Raw genomic sequence first — 14,294 nt, forward strand, 5'->3', positions numbered from 1 at the left:
ACTCCCGGCTCACGGATGTTGTTGTGTTGTGGAGAGTCGCAGGTCATTGAACGCAACACGCCGCCGCCTTGTGCGATGACGTGTCAACGAAGTGCCGGAAGCTTCCAGTCTGTGCAAAATGGCTTACCAGACACTACAACAAGAGTACCTGCAGATTCCTGTTGTTACCAGGGCCTACACGACCGCGTGTGTCCTCACTACTGCGGCAGTGGTAAGACACACTCACGCGTTGTCGTTTTGTACACAGCTCGGTGTCGCTCGACACAGCTGACGTAACCTCCCTAGCTGTTAGCGGCTAGCTGTTAGCACCTGTGAGAAGGAGACGTGTCGGAAGCTGGTTGTCCGGGATGCTGGCTCGTTCAAACAACTTTTTAAAAGTCAGAAGCGTAAACTACCTCAGCCAACAATGTCCCTTTTGACAAGGGATCCCGAGTTTGAAAGGGTCGTTGGGTCGCGTTTCCATAGGGGGACTCTTCGTGGAGAGCTCACAGACGTTGATGCTTCTGTAGCTTCAACATCCAGCGAGCTGTTGTCTTAAATGGGATCCGACTGTAAAATGATCTCAGTCTAAGCATCACTTGGATCGTTTAACCTGTAGGTGTTTTCTATATATTTTTGTATATATTTTTTTGTTTCGCACATCATCTGTTTTTGGATAGAAATTGTTTATCTATTTATCACTCAGTCAATAAATCAATTTATTATAATGCAACATATGTGTTAAACTGATCATATATTTCTGCAAAATCTAACTTCAGAATAGCTTGTCATTCATGCTGTCAATAGATATAATATAGTACAGAAGTGTAATACATCCATCTGAAGTGTGTTGGAATATAAGTAAGAAAAATGTTGCTTTGCCTTCCTTGACGTCACCTCTGCACACCTTTGCTTTATTCTGGTGGACGAAACATTATTGACGTTCACACGGAGCAGCTGCTGAATCACACTTTACAGAAACGTGCCGCGTGGAGAATCAGTGACTGTTAGCAGTCAGAGTCAGGGATTCACTGAGTGAATAGCACGGCCCGTGTCACTGTACATCGTCTGCAATCTGGAGCTTGAATTCCGATGCAGTTCCCTGGAGTGCGTCAAACAAAGTTTGTTTGGTCTTTTTCTCTCACAGCAACTGGAGCTCATCACACCATTTCAGCTATACTTCAATCCGGATTTGATCCTAAGGAATTACCAGGTAAGGTATCTGACCCAATGTTCATCCTCCTTAGGAGGATTCAGGGTGCATACTGTAAATACAATTGCTTCTATTTGTCTGCTTCAGCTGCCACTCATGTATGTCCCCATGTTCTTCTTTTGAAAAAAGACATCACATTTTCGGCTTCATGATGAAGCCCCCTTAATTAGCACTCTGTGTATGACATGTACGGCTAACTGTTGTCTTTCCTTTTCTTAATGTAGGTATGGCGATTAATAACCAACTTCCTGTTTTTTGGTCCAGTTGGCTTCAATTTCCTGTTCAACATGATATTTTTGTATCCTTCTCGGTTCCATGTCTCACTTGTGTTTGCATACTTTCCTGTGAGAGGAAGGCTGCGTGTGGCTGAAACGAGGAGTACAATCACCCAACCGTAAACATGGATGTATGACGTAGCAGTTTAGTATTTAGGTGGTGAGGCCAAACTGTGTGACGCGCTTGTGGCTGAACTTCTGTGTAGATTTCTTTAACCCTTTGCTGTCAGGTATAGATACTGTCGTATGCTGGAGGAAGGCTCCTTCAGGGGACGCACGGCCGACTTTGTCTTCATGTTCCTCTTTGGGGGGCTTCTGATGACCGTATCCTTCACATTAATGTTCCATTAAAACACGTGGCTCAACGGCACTTCCATTTCTTTTGCTCAGCATTTCTTTTTATCCAGACTGAGAGAATTGTGTCTTTGAGGAGGAGCTCTACTTGTTTGTTACTACGGTGGCTCAGGCCTCACAATGTTCTGCTTGTCCAAGACGTCTTCTTTAACAAGGTGTCAGATATTTGGCACTTTTGTAAGTCTGGTGTTTCTGGGCCAAGCCTTCACCATCATGCTGGTGTACGTGTGGAGTCGGCGAAATCCCAACGTTCGCATGAATTTCTTTGGCCTGCTGAATTTCCAGGCCCCCTTCCTTCCCTGGGTGCTGATGGGATTCTCACTTCTGCTGGGAAACTCCATCATTGTTGATCTTTTAGGTACCAATCATCTCCTCTGCAGACGTCACTTATACCTTTGCCGCTGTGCTTAAATGGAACTGGTGTAGTTCGTATGAATCGTACTTGTGCTAAAAATGTTTTTACCATTCTTGAGGTATCGCTGTGGGTCATGTGTACTTCTTTCTGGAGGATGTTTTCCCCAACCAGCCAGGTGGTGGAAGATGGCTCAAGACTCCATCCATCATGTGAGTCTTGTTTCTTCTAACTTTTGCTGAATAAAACAAGGCTGAAAGACAAAACATGTACGATACAATAGACTCTACAATTTGAAACTGTAGGAATGAATGAATGAATTCTTAGAACTTCAACCGTAGGTCTGTTTGTCCTTTATGTTTCCCGAAGTAAGCAAAATGAAAATGGTCAGTCCTCTAGAGAGAATTAACCTGCTCAGGGAGTTTCATGGCAATCTGCAATGAGATTTAGTGGATTTAGGGTTTATTTAGGCCGGATTGCTGCCCTTAATCGTGGGTGGTCAAACAGAAATATTTGATCCTTTGTGTGTCTCCTACAGAAAGATGCTGTTTGACACACCAGAGGAAGATGCCAACTACAACCCTTTGCCCGAGGAGCGCCCGGGAGGATTTGCCTGGGGAGAAGGACAGCGCCTCGGAGGTTAAATATGCCCACAGATGGTGGAAGGACATTCCCTCAGAGAGACAAAGGGGACGAACATGGTCTTTGATTTTGACTTGTTTGTTTAGTTCTGGATGAAGAATGCCAAATATAGAGATAACGTCTGTTGTCATGGTAAATGGGCCTCTATCATTCTCAGAAACTCTTCTTGATGCGAGATCCTTGCTCTAAGACTATTACAGAGACCACAAGCTTCTGATGGAACTCTGGATCGTGAGCCTCCGGAGCCGATGATGTTTTTTTTCAATCTAAAAAATGGATAGAAAACAACTGTCATTAAAGAGAAATAAGTGACAGCAGAAAAATATCAAAATGAATTTATTCAGATGGTGAGTGCATTTTTTTCCTCCTCATTTCACTTTTTAAAGAAATAAATGTGGCAAATTATAGTTTGGTTTCATCTCTTTGTACTCTGTAGTAAGAAGTATTATTGAAACCCCAAAAATATTGATTTCTTGAATCTTGACTAACTGATGCAGACAAATAACATTATTATCCGTAGAAGGGGTCTTGCACCTGGGTTCTCTATTCTCACACTCATTTTGAGATGTTTACTGTTTCCTCAACTTCAGGTTTTTAACTACTATTGTGTTATGTTTTCACCACTGCACTCCTTTTAGGGTTTTATTCAACACAAACGCCGTTTAGCGTTTGTGTAATTCGGTCATATACAAAAACGATAAGTCTTGCTTATTTTCTTATTTGTTACAACACCTTTGGTTACTTTCCAGTTTGCACACATTTTGTATTTTGTTATGATTATCTTTAAATGTTAACATTTGATGGGGTTTGTGGGAAATGGATGATGAATCCTGGCTTACAGTATTTGGCTTGTGTGTTGCTATAGAAAGGAGATCAAATAAGCTAATACGATGTGTGTGATGCATATGTCAAATTAATAAGCGGATTGAAAAGCTTTAATTATGCTTTAAAGATATGGTCCAAATTTGAGTTGGTGATAACCTGTCGTCTTGTGTAGTAGGTTGAGATTAGGAATGGACTGCAGTGTATTCTTTTTATGGATCACTATAGTGTTTTTCACTTTTCAATAATCATAAGAAATACAAATGTAGTCGGATTTTACATTCAGAGAACTAAAAAGTAAAATCAGCATTATTCATTGTGTTGCATTATGTTTACTGCCTCATTTATGTGTGTGCTTCGCCTTTTTTCTTCATTTGTTTTATATTGTAATATAGCAAGTGGGATTTTAAATTTGATATATTTCCAATGAAACTGTTAGTGTCACTTTTCACCGGCAGGGGCGGTAATGAGCTTTGGAAGCAGTTCTTCTACATTGAAAAGGAAGCGTAACAAACCAATGCAATGTTCGGGATTTTCGGAAATAAAATTTTAACCAAAGACCTGTATATCCACACTTTCTAAAGCCGGACGTATATAGCAGTGGCTGTAGCCCCAGTATGTATTTGTTCATACCCGTAAACATTGTTACACTTATTGGTCCGATATTGTCGTAGTTGGTGTTTTCAAATGCAGAAAACTGAAGTGAAGGCAATTGGCAAAGAAGACACCCTAATTTCCCACCTTAATTTCAACTCTCAAACGCATCTAGAGAAGACCGCTGCTTAAAATAGCGTTAGCTGATTAGTGACTGCGTGAAGATGCAGTTGGCTCTGAGTAAAACGTTTGGCCAGAAACCAGTTAAATTTCAACTAGAGCAAGATGGAGACTTTTACATGGTTGGGTCAGAGGTATGTGACTATCTGTTCATTCACTTTGAAAGCTGGGTACCCTCATGTTAGCCTCAGTTCTCTGTTCTTTTGGCTAGTTGATGCTAGCATGCTAACGAGTCCCACTGATGGTTTCTTGAACAAAGAGCTCAAATGAAGAACGGGATGTTATTAACAAACGTCAGCCAGCAAATGACGCGTAATATGTAACCTCATGGCCAAAGCCAATTTCATAACTGCTAACGTTACACATTTGGACGCTAGTTTGTTGTATTGAGTTCTAACGTGAATCCCAGGGTGCTGAAGAGGGGTTAACGGTTTAACGTTAGTTGTTTAACTTAACCTGAATTCACATGTGATGAACGATTAAAGCAAAGTGTCAACCCCTCAGTCTTTATCCACCTCTGATATTTGAACATAACAAATCGTAGAAACGTAATGCTCTTAATTAAGTAAAGAAAACAACACGTGGCGAGGTATTATAATGCATGTAGGTAATAACAAGAGTACCTGCAAGACCGTATGGCTGTTTAGTCAGAAAGCAACAGACCATTGACTAGGAAAAGATGATGGACATCCCACAAAGCAAGACAGCCTGAAGAGGGCGTCCAATCCCGATCTGTACAGCCAAAATGTTTAATCGTCGATCAATAACTAACTTTACTTTTTAATTTTACACATTATTTATTGTTTAATACATATAAAACAATATTTCAGGTGGATGGTTATTTGTGATGCCTTGTGTGCAAATAGGAAAATAGTTTAATCTGAGGTTCTAGCTATTTATTTCTGATTTCTATCTGCCTTCTGCTTCCCAGGTTGGAAACTACCTGCGTATGTTCAGAGGCTCTTTGTATAAACGATATCCATCTTTATGGAGGAGGCTTGCCTCGGTGGAGGAGAGGAAGAAAATTGTTGCGTCATCACATGGTAGGCGGTGAATCTTTCATCATTCATTCAGAATGACTCCTGTCTATAATTGTCCACAGGTTGTTTATGAAGTTTATGTTCAACAGCTATAAGTTATAAACAATTAAAATGTTTGGGGTAAAATACTTTGAACCGAGTAACAAGCAGTTCGGTCTAACAAGGGGAAAAAAGATTGCCAAATATCTATGCAATGACCTGTTATTATTTTCACACATATACAAGCTCTATAACCATAAGATATTACAGAATATGTCCAAGCTACAGTAGCTGAGTGTCTCCACGCACCTTGTTCTCCAGTTTGATGCTGCTTCCTCCTGGATCCATGAAAGAAAGTGCTTTTTCAGTGCTAACTGCGGTCTGGCATCATGAAGGAAAGACAACTAAGAGCAATTTGTTCTCCTGTCTAATGTGTATTTAAAAAATGTAAAACCAACGTAGCTTAAGTGATTTTATAAACTTAGATGGGATGTTGTATATTACATTTCTTTTATTGGTAGATATTTGAGTGATATCTAGTACTTGCAATTAAAAGTAAACGCCTGATAAATAAAATCCTCCTTTGCCTGCACTGCATGATGGGATATGCTGGGCCACATAGGATAGATCAGCTGGTCCTCCAAATCAGTGCAGACGGAACGGGACAGTCGAGTCAACGGCGTCCTCATGAGGACCAAATGAGACCTACCCAATACCAACACTACAAATATCCCAAAACATTATAACCATGAATAACAACTGCATCAGTTACAAATCCTCAGCAATTCTAGAAAAAAGTATTTGATATTGAGCACTGAAGATGTGATTAAAAGTTGACATGCATCTGTGTTTCTGTCTTGGCTATTGTCCATCTGTAGCAACGAGTGTTACTCTGCTGAAGGCATCAGAATGTGAAGAGATTTTCGAGGGTAATGATGAGAAATACAAAGCAGTGTCCATCAGCACTGAGCCCCCTGCTTACCTCAGGTAACTTGAATGTTTTGTTGTTTTACATTTAAAATCTTTTTATTCTCCTAAAAATAATGTGTGATGCAAGATGTACTGTAGGCTCAGAATATGGAATAATTCTGAGCCAGAGTTGTACCATAGTTAGATGACAAATCACTGTAATGTCATCTTTTTGTTGTGTCAACTTGGGCTTTGACAATACAAATAGACAAGAGAAAGTTCGAGGCTTGGGCCAGTCAGAAGACTCAAGATCTCTTAATCAGTTTCTAAGTTAATGGAATTGCACTACATTCTTTTTTGGCCAACAATGTCAGATGTGTTTTATTTCCCTTTTCTTAAGGGAGCAGAAGGCAAAGAGGAGCAGTCAGTGGGTCCCCACTCTGCCCAACAGCTCTCACCATCTGGACGCTGTGCCTTGCTCCACCACCATCAACCGCAACCGAATGGGCCGCGACAAGAAGAGGACTTTCCCCCTCTGGTAGGAGAGTTTTTTACTGTGAAACAGTATATCTTCTGGCTATATGGAGCTCCTAACAAGTTAACCCAGGAGGATATTCAGAGAGATCTCTCTGAAAGGATTCCACTTCGATTCAAAGCCTGATAGATAGGAGGAGCAATTACAGCTCCAATAAACCTTTCAATGCAATTCAAGTGTGTATTTATAGTTGTATTAAAGGATACTGAACTGCCATAATGACCATTAGTATAATAATTACACTCAGCCCATGATTAGAATCGTGAAAATTAGAGTAAAAAAACCCACGATAAGTGATCGCTCATTGCGGCTTAACCGGTTGCACGTTTGCCGAGCCAGCATGAGAAGGTGAAGCTATGTCAATCCAGGTGTTCATAAGTGCGTGTCCACGGCTTTCTTAGATAGACCACGGTATCGATCACAGATGTACTGGTGCAGGAAGTGAGGCATATTATGGCAATTTATGAGGAGGTGAAGCATATAATACGCACAAAAGGAATACGGCAGCTGTAATTAAACAGAGAAAAGGCCTGGCAGACAAACACAGAGCGACTGAATGCAGAAGGATTTAAAAATATCTACTTACTAGGAAAGTTGTACACAGTGTTTTAATTGCTTTTAATATGATTGTTTTATGTGTTTGCTTCATTGCTGTATGTGTTTATGTTCTGGTTTTACTTGAAAGTGTCTTTGAGTAGCCTACCATGTAAAGCACTATATAAATACAACGTATTATTAAGTTTATACTTTGCCTTAAAAGTGAGCAGAGGGAATTAATGTTCCTCTGGAAATTTACCCTAAAGACTAATTTCAAACTTATTCACAATACACAAATATGTTTGAAAAATGCACAAATCTCTAAGCTGTGTCTAATTCTAAATATCTTTCTAAAATAATGTGCACAGAACAATCAAGACCGAAAAAGATCCTGGCAACAGGTCAAGATAAAATATAAAATCATTTTGCATGGTTGGGGAGTGCCTTAAAAGTTTGCAAATGGTGTAGAAATGACTTAAAATAAGTGAGCAGGCATCTTGTATCTAAACTTTTTTGTAATCTACAATTCATGTTGCCTGCAATCTTCCTCTTTGATGTAACACATTCTTCTGTGGCCAGGGAATCTAATAAAGATGTCTGTTAAGGACTTCAGTGCCAAACACAACATTTCTGACAGTACGGCAAATGGTGCCTTTTATTTACAATTTCGGCATATATAAAGCGCAGTGCGATACAGAGCATCTGTGGGATGGTGAGAGCTTCGTTTTGGTCCGATCGGTCCCCCAAACATCCTCTCACGTCTGAGAGCTTGTCTCATATCAGCGCTTCTTCATCCAACACGTGGCTCAGAAATGAGCATTATGGTGCAGGAAGAAACACTGGTGAATGGACTTTATATATTGCCCATCAGAGCGGCAGCTGATTCAACACATGAGACTCCAGGATTAACCTTAGTAGCTAGCTGCAATGAATAAATTGCCATGGTTACTTGGCTGGGTTTAATTCAACCTGCTAAATTCATCCAGGATAACCTGAAAATCCCGGCTTAACTCTTATCCTGGTTTCGTGCAAAGCCCTCTGGTAGCACATGAATGTTTGACAGTACGTATCATTCTTGATTTTTGTCCCAACTGGTTTTAATGTCAAAAACATGTTACGTTGGTTAGCATGCTGGGTTCTAGTGCTAAAGTCGATGTGGTTGTTTCAGCGTCTGTTAGGAGGCACGTTGTAATAAAGAGTTGACCAGTAGATAAATATGACACCAGCACTGCAGAGTCTTTACATCTTTTGCCACAAACTAAAGACACACCTCCTCAGACTATACCCGGACTAAAAAACCTAAAACAAATTGTAGCAATTAAATTGTACTTATAATGGCTCTTAATGGCTCTCAATAGCAAGATGTAAATTGGCTTATTTGATGAAATTGTACTTTCTTGTTCTTCTGAGTTTCTCTATGGTTGAAATGTACTTATTGTAAGTCGCTTTGGATAAAAGCCTCAGCTAAATGACATGTGATGTAATATGGTAACCCTAATCACTGGCTGCACAATACGTTACTTTTCTTGATCATGTCAAATCGGATGTTCTTTTGACATTAGTTTATTTACATCTTTTTAGAAATACGACATTGAGGTTGTCTGTTTCTTGTGTCTCGCTCAGCTTTGATGACCACGACCCTGCAGTGATCCATGAGAACGCAGCCCAGGTGGAGGCGCTGGTTCCCATTCGACTAGACATGGAGATCGACGGACAGAAACTGCGAGACGCCTTCACGTGGAACATGAATGGTTAATACACACGTCAACTAGCTTCCCCACATCAACAACAGAACGTGTTGTCTAATGTCTTTCAAGTTACTAAACTTTAAGCTTTTCTTTAACCTCCCAAATCTGTTCCTCTTTAGAGAAACTGATGACCCCAGAGATGTTTGCGGAGATTTTATGTGACGACCTGGACCTGAATCCTCTGGCCTTTGTCCCTGCCATTGCCTCAGCCATTCGTCAGCAGATTGAGTCGTACCCCACAGACAGCATCCTGGAGGAGCAGGCGGACCAAAGAGTCATCATCAAGGTGCGTTCCTCAGGGAGCAGCTGATGGATTTACAGGAACATACCAGACCAGGGTTAGTTTAAGGATTTGTTTTTCTCTGTTCCTCAGCTGAACATCCATGTGGGGAACATTTCTCTGGTGGACCAGTTTGAGTGGGACATGTCAGAGAGGGAGAACTCTCCAGAGTCCTTTGCACTGAAGCTGTGCTCTGATCTCGGTCTGGGTGGAGAATTTGTCACTACTATCGCCTACAGCATTCGCGGTCAGCTCAGCTGGCACCAGAGGACCTATGCCTTCAGGTAACTCAGCCACGCCCCTTTACAGGCTCCCCAAAACCGATGATGAATGGAGAAATAGAATGAATTGAACTTCAAATAAACCTTGATTAACTTTGGAGCACAGTCAGACCTCACTTCATGGGAAAATGTTTGGACCTAGTCTCATTCCTTATTTTCTCCCGCCATTATGAGCTGATGATCGTCATTGTTTGATGTTTGACTGATCGAGTACTGCCTCGCTTGCAATGTGCTCACAGTGAGAACCCACTCCCGACAGTGGAGATCGCCATTCGCAACACAGGTGATGCAGATCAATGGTGCCCCCTGCTGGAGACCCTCACAGATGCTGAAATGGAGAAAAAGATCCGAGACCAGGACCGGAACACAAGGTCAGACCGTCCAATAACTTAATAATAATAATAATTCTGTAAATTCTGACATCCATCTTTGTAACACAACTGCCATATCAATATCATAATATTCTGCATCCACCTACTAATTATGAATCAACTGGATTAAAGTGGAAGCTCTGCTTTGTATTTATCCGTTGCCATGGTGAACCCAGCATGAAACTCATTTTCTGGAACAGACCCCAACAGAATGAAATATGTTTGTTTTAGTTAATCTGTACAATGTTTGTCTTGTGTAGATAAAGATCCATTGTCCAGATGCTGAGATCCCTTATTGTAGAATTCTTGACTTAATGTGAGCACAATTTGTTTCTCTAGGCGCATGAGAAGACTGGCCAACACTGCCCCCTCCTGGTAGAAAGCAATGCAGAGCTACACCCGACAGAAAGAAAGACACCAGGAGACTCCAGTAAATACTTTGAGTGAACACACACCATACCAGGTCATCCTTCAGCATTGAAGAAGCCTCTGGATGTTCCTGCACCCACAGGTGGTCGGTCTCCATGGTTACCTCACCTCATACGTCACAGTTACACACAACACCCCTTGAAATAGTCACACAACTCAAAACAATGCACTTTGCATTACATTAAGTTAAATGTAACTGTATGAATGTATTTGCCAAAAAACACTCTTCATCACAGATTTCACAGGGCTGTTTTCTCGGTTTAACAAAGATCCACTCGAAATGGCAAAATAATCTGTGAATGAGCGATCCAATTTTGATCCTGGTTTAATTGACATTTCTTGGTGTTCCTGATTGGTGTTTTCCCCTGCAGACATGTCAAATATATATTAGGAAGGAAGGAAGAAGAATAGAAGAAAATTATCACATTAAGCCCCTGAGCAATCTAATGTGCTCAAAATGCAAGGGTTACACTTAAATGTATGTGTGTTGTGAAAAATGTCATTTCATTTTGATGTAAAATTAGTGGTTTAATCATCTGGTGGATAAGCAAAAAAATATCATGCACAGTTTTGATAATTGATAAATAGTTTCTTGCAGGAAAAATGGTAAAACTTTTTTTTTCTTCCCTCGACTCAAAGTCATTGTAAGATGAATATCTTTGGATTTTAGTCTGCTGTCATACAAACCAGCACATTTTTAACTGTAATGGACTCTTTTCCCTGTTTGAGGCATACCAAGGCAAGTGGTTGGCTTTGAACATTTCTGGTGGTTGGAGAACCTTTACTAGATAGAACATGTCCCAATACCCCTTGGGATGGTGTGACATGGAACAGAACATCTCCCAACACCAGAATCATTTGAAAGCTGCAGTAAATTAAGCCAGTTCCGCATACAGGCTTCACTACACAGTGAGCCACATTCAAGTGTTCCTTGTATATACTGTGCCTGAAGGTCATTAAAACAAACTAGATTCCCGGATAATGTTGCTGTGTGGCGTGCTCTGGTTCTGATGACTTCCCACTTCCCATCAGTGTTCATTTGCATGCCATCACATAGCTAGTTCATCGTGTCCCCTTTGCATGAGGGACAAATTGTTCCCGTTGTTACTGCTGTTTGCAGCGTGCCTCACATTGCATCAATATAAGCAGGCTGCAATCTCTCTGTTACTGTGAGTGTTTTGAGAAGCACACATAAAAAATACAAGCAGACAGTGGTGTCTTTTCTAAGTGCTGATTTTCATCTTGAACAGATTCCATTAACATATGGACCATTGCTTCTTCTATTCTTTTGTAATATGCCTTTGTCTTTATAGTGGACTTGTTTTTATATATAAAATAACAATAAAGAACTTGTTTGAAATAGCGTGTTTTGTTAACCTACGTGTCTTTGTTTTTCAATATACTGTGATAATTTCTGTCATCCATCAGAAGTGTAACTTTGCATAATACAGGTTAATTTATGTTTTGCAGGAGGATATTTAAATAACCATCCACCTGCAAAACATAAATGAAAACATATTCCACTGACAGAATCTGTGATGTGTGTGTAGTCGCTACGAGAATAGAAGTATTTTGTTAAATTATAGAAAAGCAATGACATTGATCCCATAGGATTTTAGACCTGGTCCAAAGCGCTCCGGGCGGGGGTGAACTATGGACCCTGACGCCTGAGACAGCAGGTCCGACCTGATGGGGATCTCCACCAGGGGGCCTGCGAGAAGCAATATTAGGTCCGCAAACCATACTTGAGCCGGCCAGAACGGGGCTACTAACCGTAGGCTGACTCCGTCCTGACGGACCCTATCCAGAACCCCTGGGAGCAGAGCAACCGGGGGGAAAGCGTACAAGCGCATGCTTTTTGGCCATGCCTGTCCCAAAGCATCCACGCCGAGAGGGGCGGGGTGCGTGAGGGAGAACCACCGAGGACAATGAGTTGTCTCTGCGGAGGCAAATAGGTCCACATCGGCGCGGCCGAAGTGACCCCAAAGGAACTCCACCGCCTCTGGGTGGAGTCTCCAGTCCCCGGGCCTCGGCCCCTGCCTCGACAGGGTGTCTGCTCCCTGGTTCAAGACGCCCGGGATAAAAGCCGCTCTTAACGAGCGGAGCTTCCCCACGGACCACAGGAGGATCTGGCGGGCTAGCTTATTCAGCGGCCGAGAGCGTAGACCTCCCTGATGGTTGATATAAAAAACCACTGATGTGTTGTCTGTCCGGACAAGCACATGCTGGTCCGTCAGGGCTGGGCGGAAGTGTTTCAGCGCCTGAAACACCGCCAGCATTTCCAGCTGGTTTATGTGCCGGATATGATGCTGCCACAGCCCCGAGGCTGAGTGACCACTCATGATTGCACCCCAGCCCGTGAGGGAAGCGTCTGTCGTGAGGATGACCCGGCGACAGATCGCCCCTAAAACGGGCCCTTGGGCTAGAAACCCAGGGTGCCTCCATATGACCAAGGCCCTCAGGCAGCGCCGAGTGACTTTGATCAGGCGGTGCTGGTTCCCCCTTGGGGAGAACCCCTTGGTCTTGAGCCACCACTGCAACGGTCTCAAGTGTAACAGGCCGCGGGGGATCACATTGGATGCCGCTGCCAGGAGACCTAACAGGCTCTGAAACTGTTTCACAGTGAGTGGCTGGCCTAGCCTGCTGAACAGCAGAGAGGATCAAAACTACCCGAGCGGGAGACAGGTGTGCCCGCATTGTGGTCGAATCCCAAATTACGCCCAGGAAAGTGGTCCTACGTGCTGGGGACAGTACGCTTTTCCTGGTGTTGAGTCTCAGCCCTAGACGGTGACGATATGAGCGAGCACAACATCACGGTCTTGGGCCGCCAGTCTCTCGGAGGGCGCTAAAATCAACCAGTCGTCCAAATGGTTCAAAATACGAATGCCCTGGAGACGCAATGGCGCCAGAGCTGCATCCACGCATTTTGTGAACGTACGGGGCGAGAGGGCTAGGCCAAAAGTAAGGACCTTGTATTGGTAAGCGGACCTCAGGAATTTCCTGTGTCGAGGGAGGATGGGAATATGAAAGTAAGCGTCCTGGGGATCCACCGTGACAAAACAGTCCTCGGACCTGATTTGTGCCGCGATCTGTTTGAGAGTGAGCATTTTGAAGCTCAACTTCGCAACAGCGCGGTTCAAACAGCGGAGATCTAGTATCGGAAGCAAACCCCCATCCTTCTTTGGAACGATGAAGTACCGGCTGTAATAGCCTGACTCTGTCTGGGGGGAGAACTCGTTCTACGGCTCCCTTCCGCAGCAGGGTCTGTAATTCTTGCTCCAACACCAGAGCCTGCTGGGGGTCTACCACCGTGGGAAGTGCGCCCCGAAATCGAGGCGGCCGCCACCTAAACTGGATGGCGTAGCCGACATCGATTGTGTGCAGGACCCATTGAGATACGTCAGGGAGGGCTCGCCACTCACCCAAAAAGTTTCTCAGGGCCCCGGCCCCTCGGGGTATCTGGTAGTTCCGGGTCTACAGACACCGCGCCCTGTAACAGTGTACTGGCAGGGAAGCGCTGATGTAGTCAGCGGCGGCGGTCCTCAGACCAGTCCGGCCGCGAGAGAACCTCGTCCGAGCACGCGGACGTGGCGTTGTCGGGGAACGAAAGAATCGAGCGCCTCCGCCTGCCACCTCTCGCCGCGGAGTTTATCCGCGACAGCCCGAGTGGCACCTCCAAAGAGGAGAGGGGCATCCAAGAAGAAGGACTTGTCCTTCTCCTGCAGTGCGGAGTGGCTCAGCCAAAGGTGCCGCTCCGTATCCACCATGGCTGCC

At 43.3% G+C, this 14,294-nt stretch overlaps 2 protein-coding genes across 2 annotated transcripts; both read left to right on the forward strand.

The window, feature by feature from the left end:
* The first annotated feature begins 13 nt into the window (after positions 1-13).
* Positions 14-3,297, forward strand: derl2 (derlin 2). The gene is made up of 7 exons (XM_037484958.2): positions 14-211; positions 1,127-1,192; positions 1,417-1,490; positions 1,698-1,791; positions 1,984-2,179; positions 2,295-2,385; positions 2,712-3,297. Exons 1-7 carry the CDS (start codon positions 119-121, stop codon positions 2,815-2,817), a joined length of 720 nt encoding a protein of 239 aa, XP_037340855.1. The 5' UTR covers positions 14-118; the 3' UTR covers positions 2,818-3,297.
* A 139-nt stretch (positions 3,298-3,436) lies between these two features.
* Positions 3,437-11,896, forward strand: LOC119226723 (SWI/SNF-related matrix-associated actin-dependent regulator of chromatin subfamily B member 1). Its single transcript, XM_037484957.2, has 9 exons — positions 3,437-4,545; positions 5,343-5,454; positions 6,309-6,417; positions 6,740-6,877; positions 9,035-9,162; positions 9,279-9,445; positions 9,533-9,723; positions 9,960-10,091; positions 10,431-11,896. Exons 1-9 carry the CDS (start codon positions 4,456-4,458, stop codon positions 10,468-10,470), a joined length of 1,107 nt encoding a protein of 368 aa, XP_037340854.1. The 5' UTR covers positions 3,437-4,455; the 3' UTR covers positions 10,471-11,896.
* The last annotated feature ends 2,398 nt before the right edge of the window (positions 11,897-14,294 follow it).

The sequence above is a fragment of the Pungitius pungitius genome, chromosome 18 (assembly GCF_949316345.1).
Source record: "Pungitius pungitius chromosome 18, fPunPun2.1, whole genome shotgun sequence".
NCBI lineage: Eukaryota > Metazoa > Chordata > Actinopteri > Perciformes > Gasterosteidae > Pungitius > Pungitius pungitius.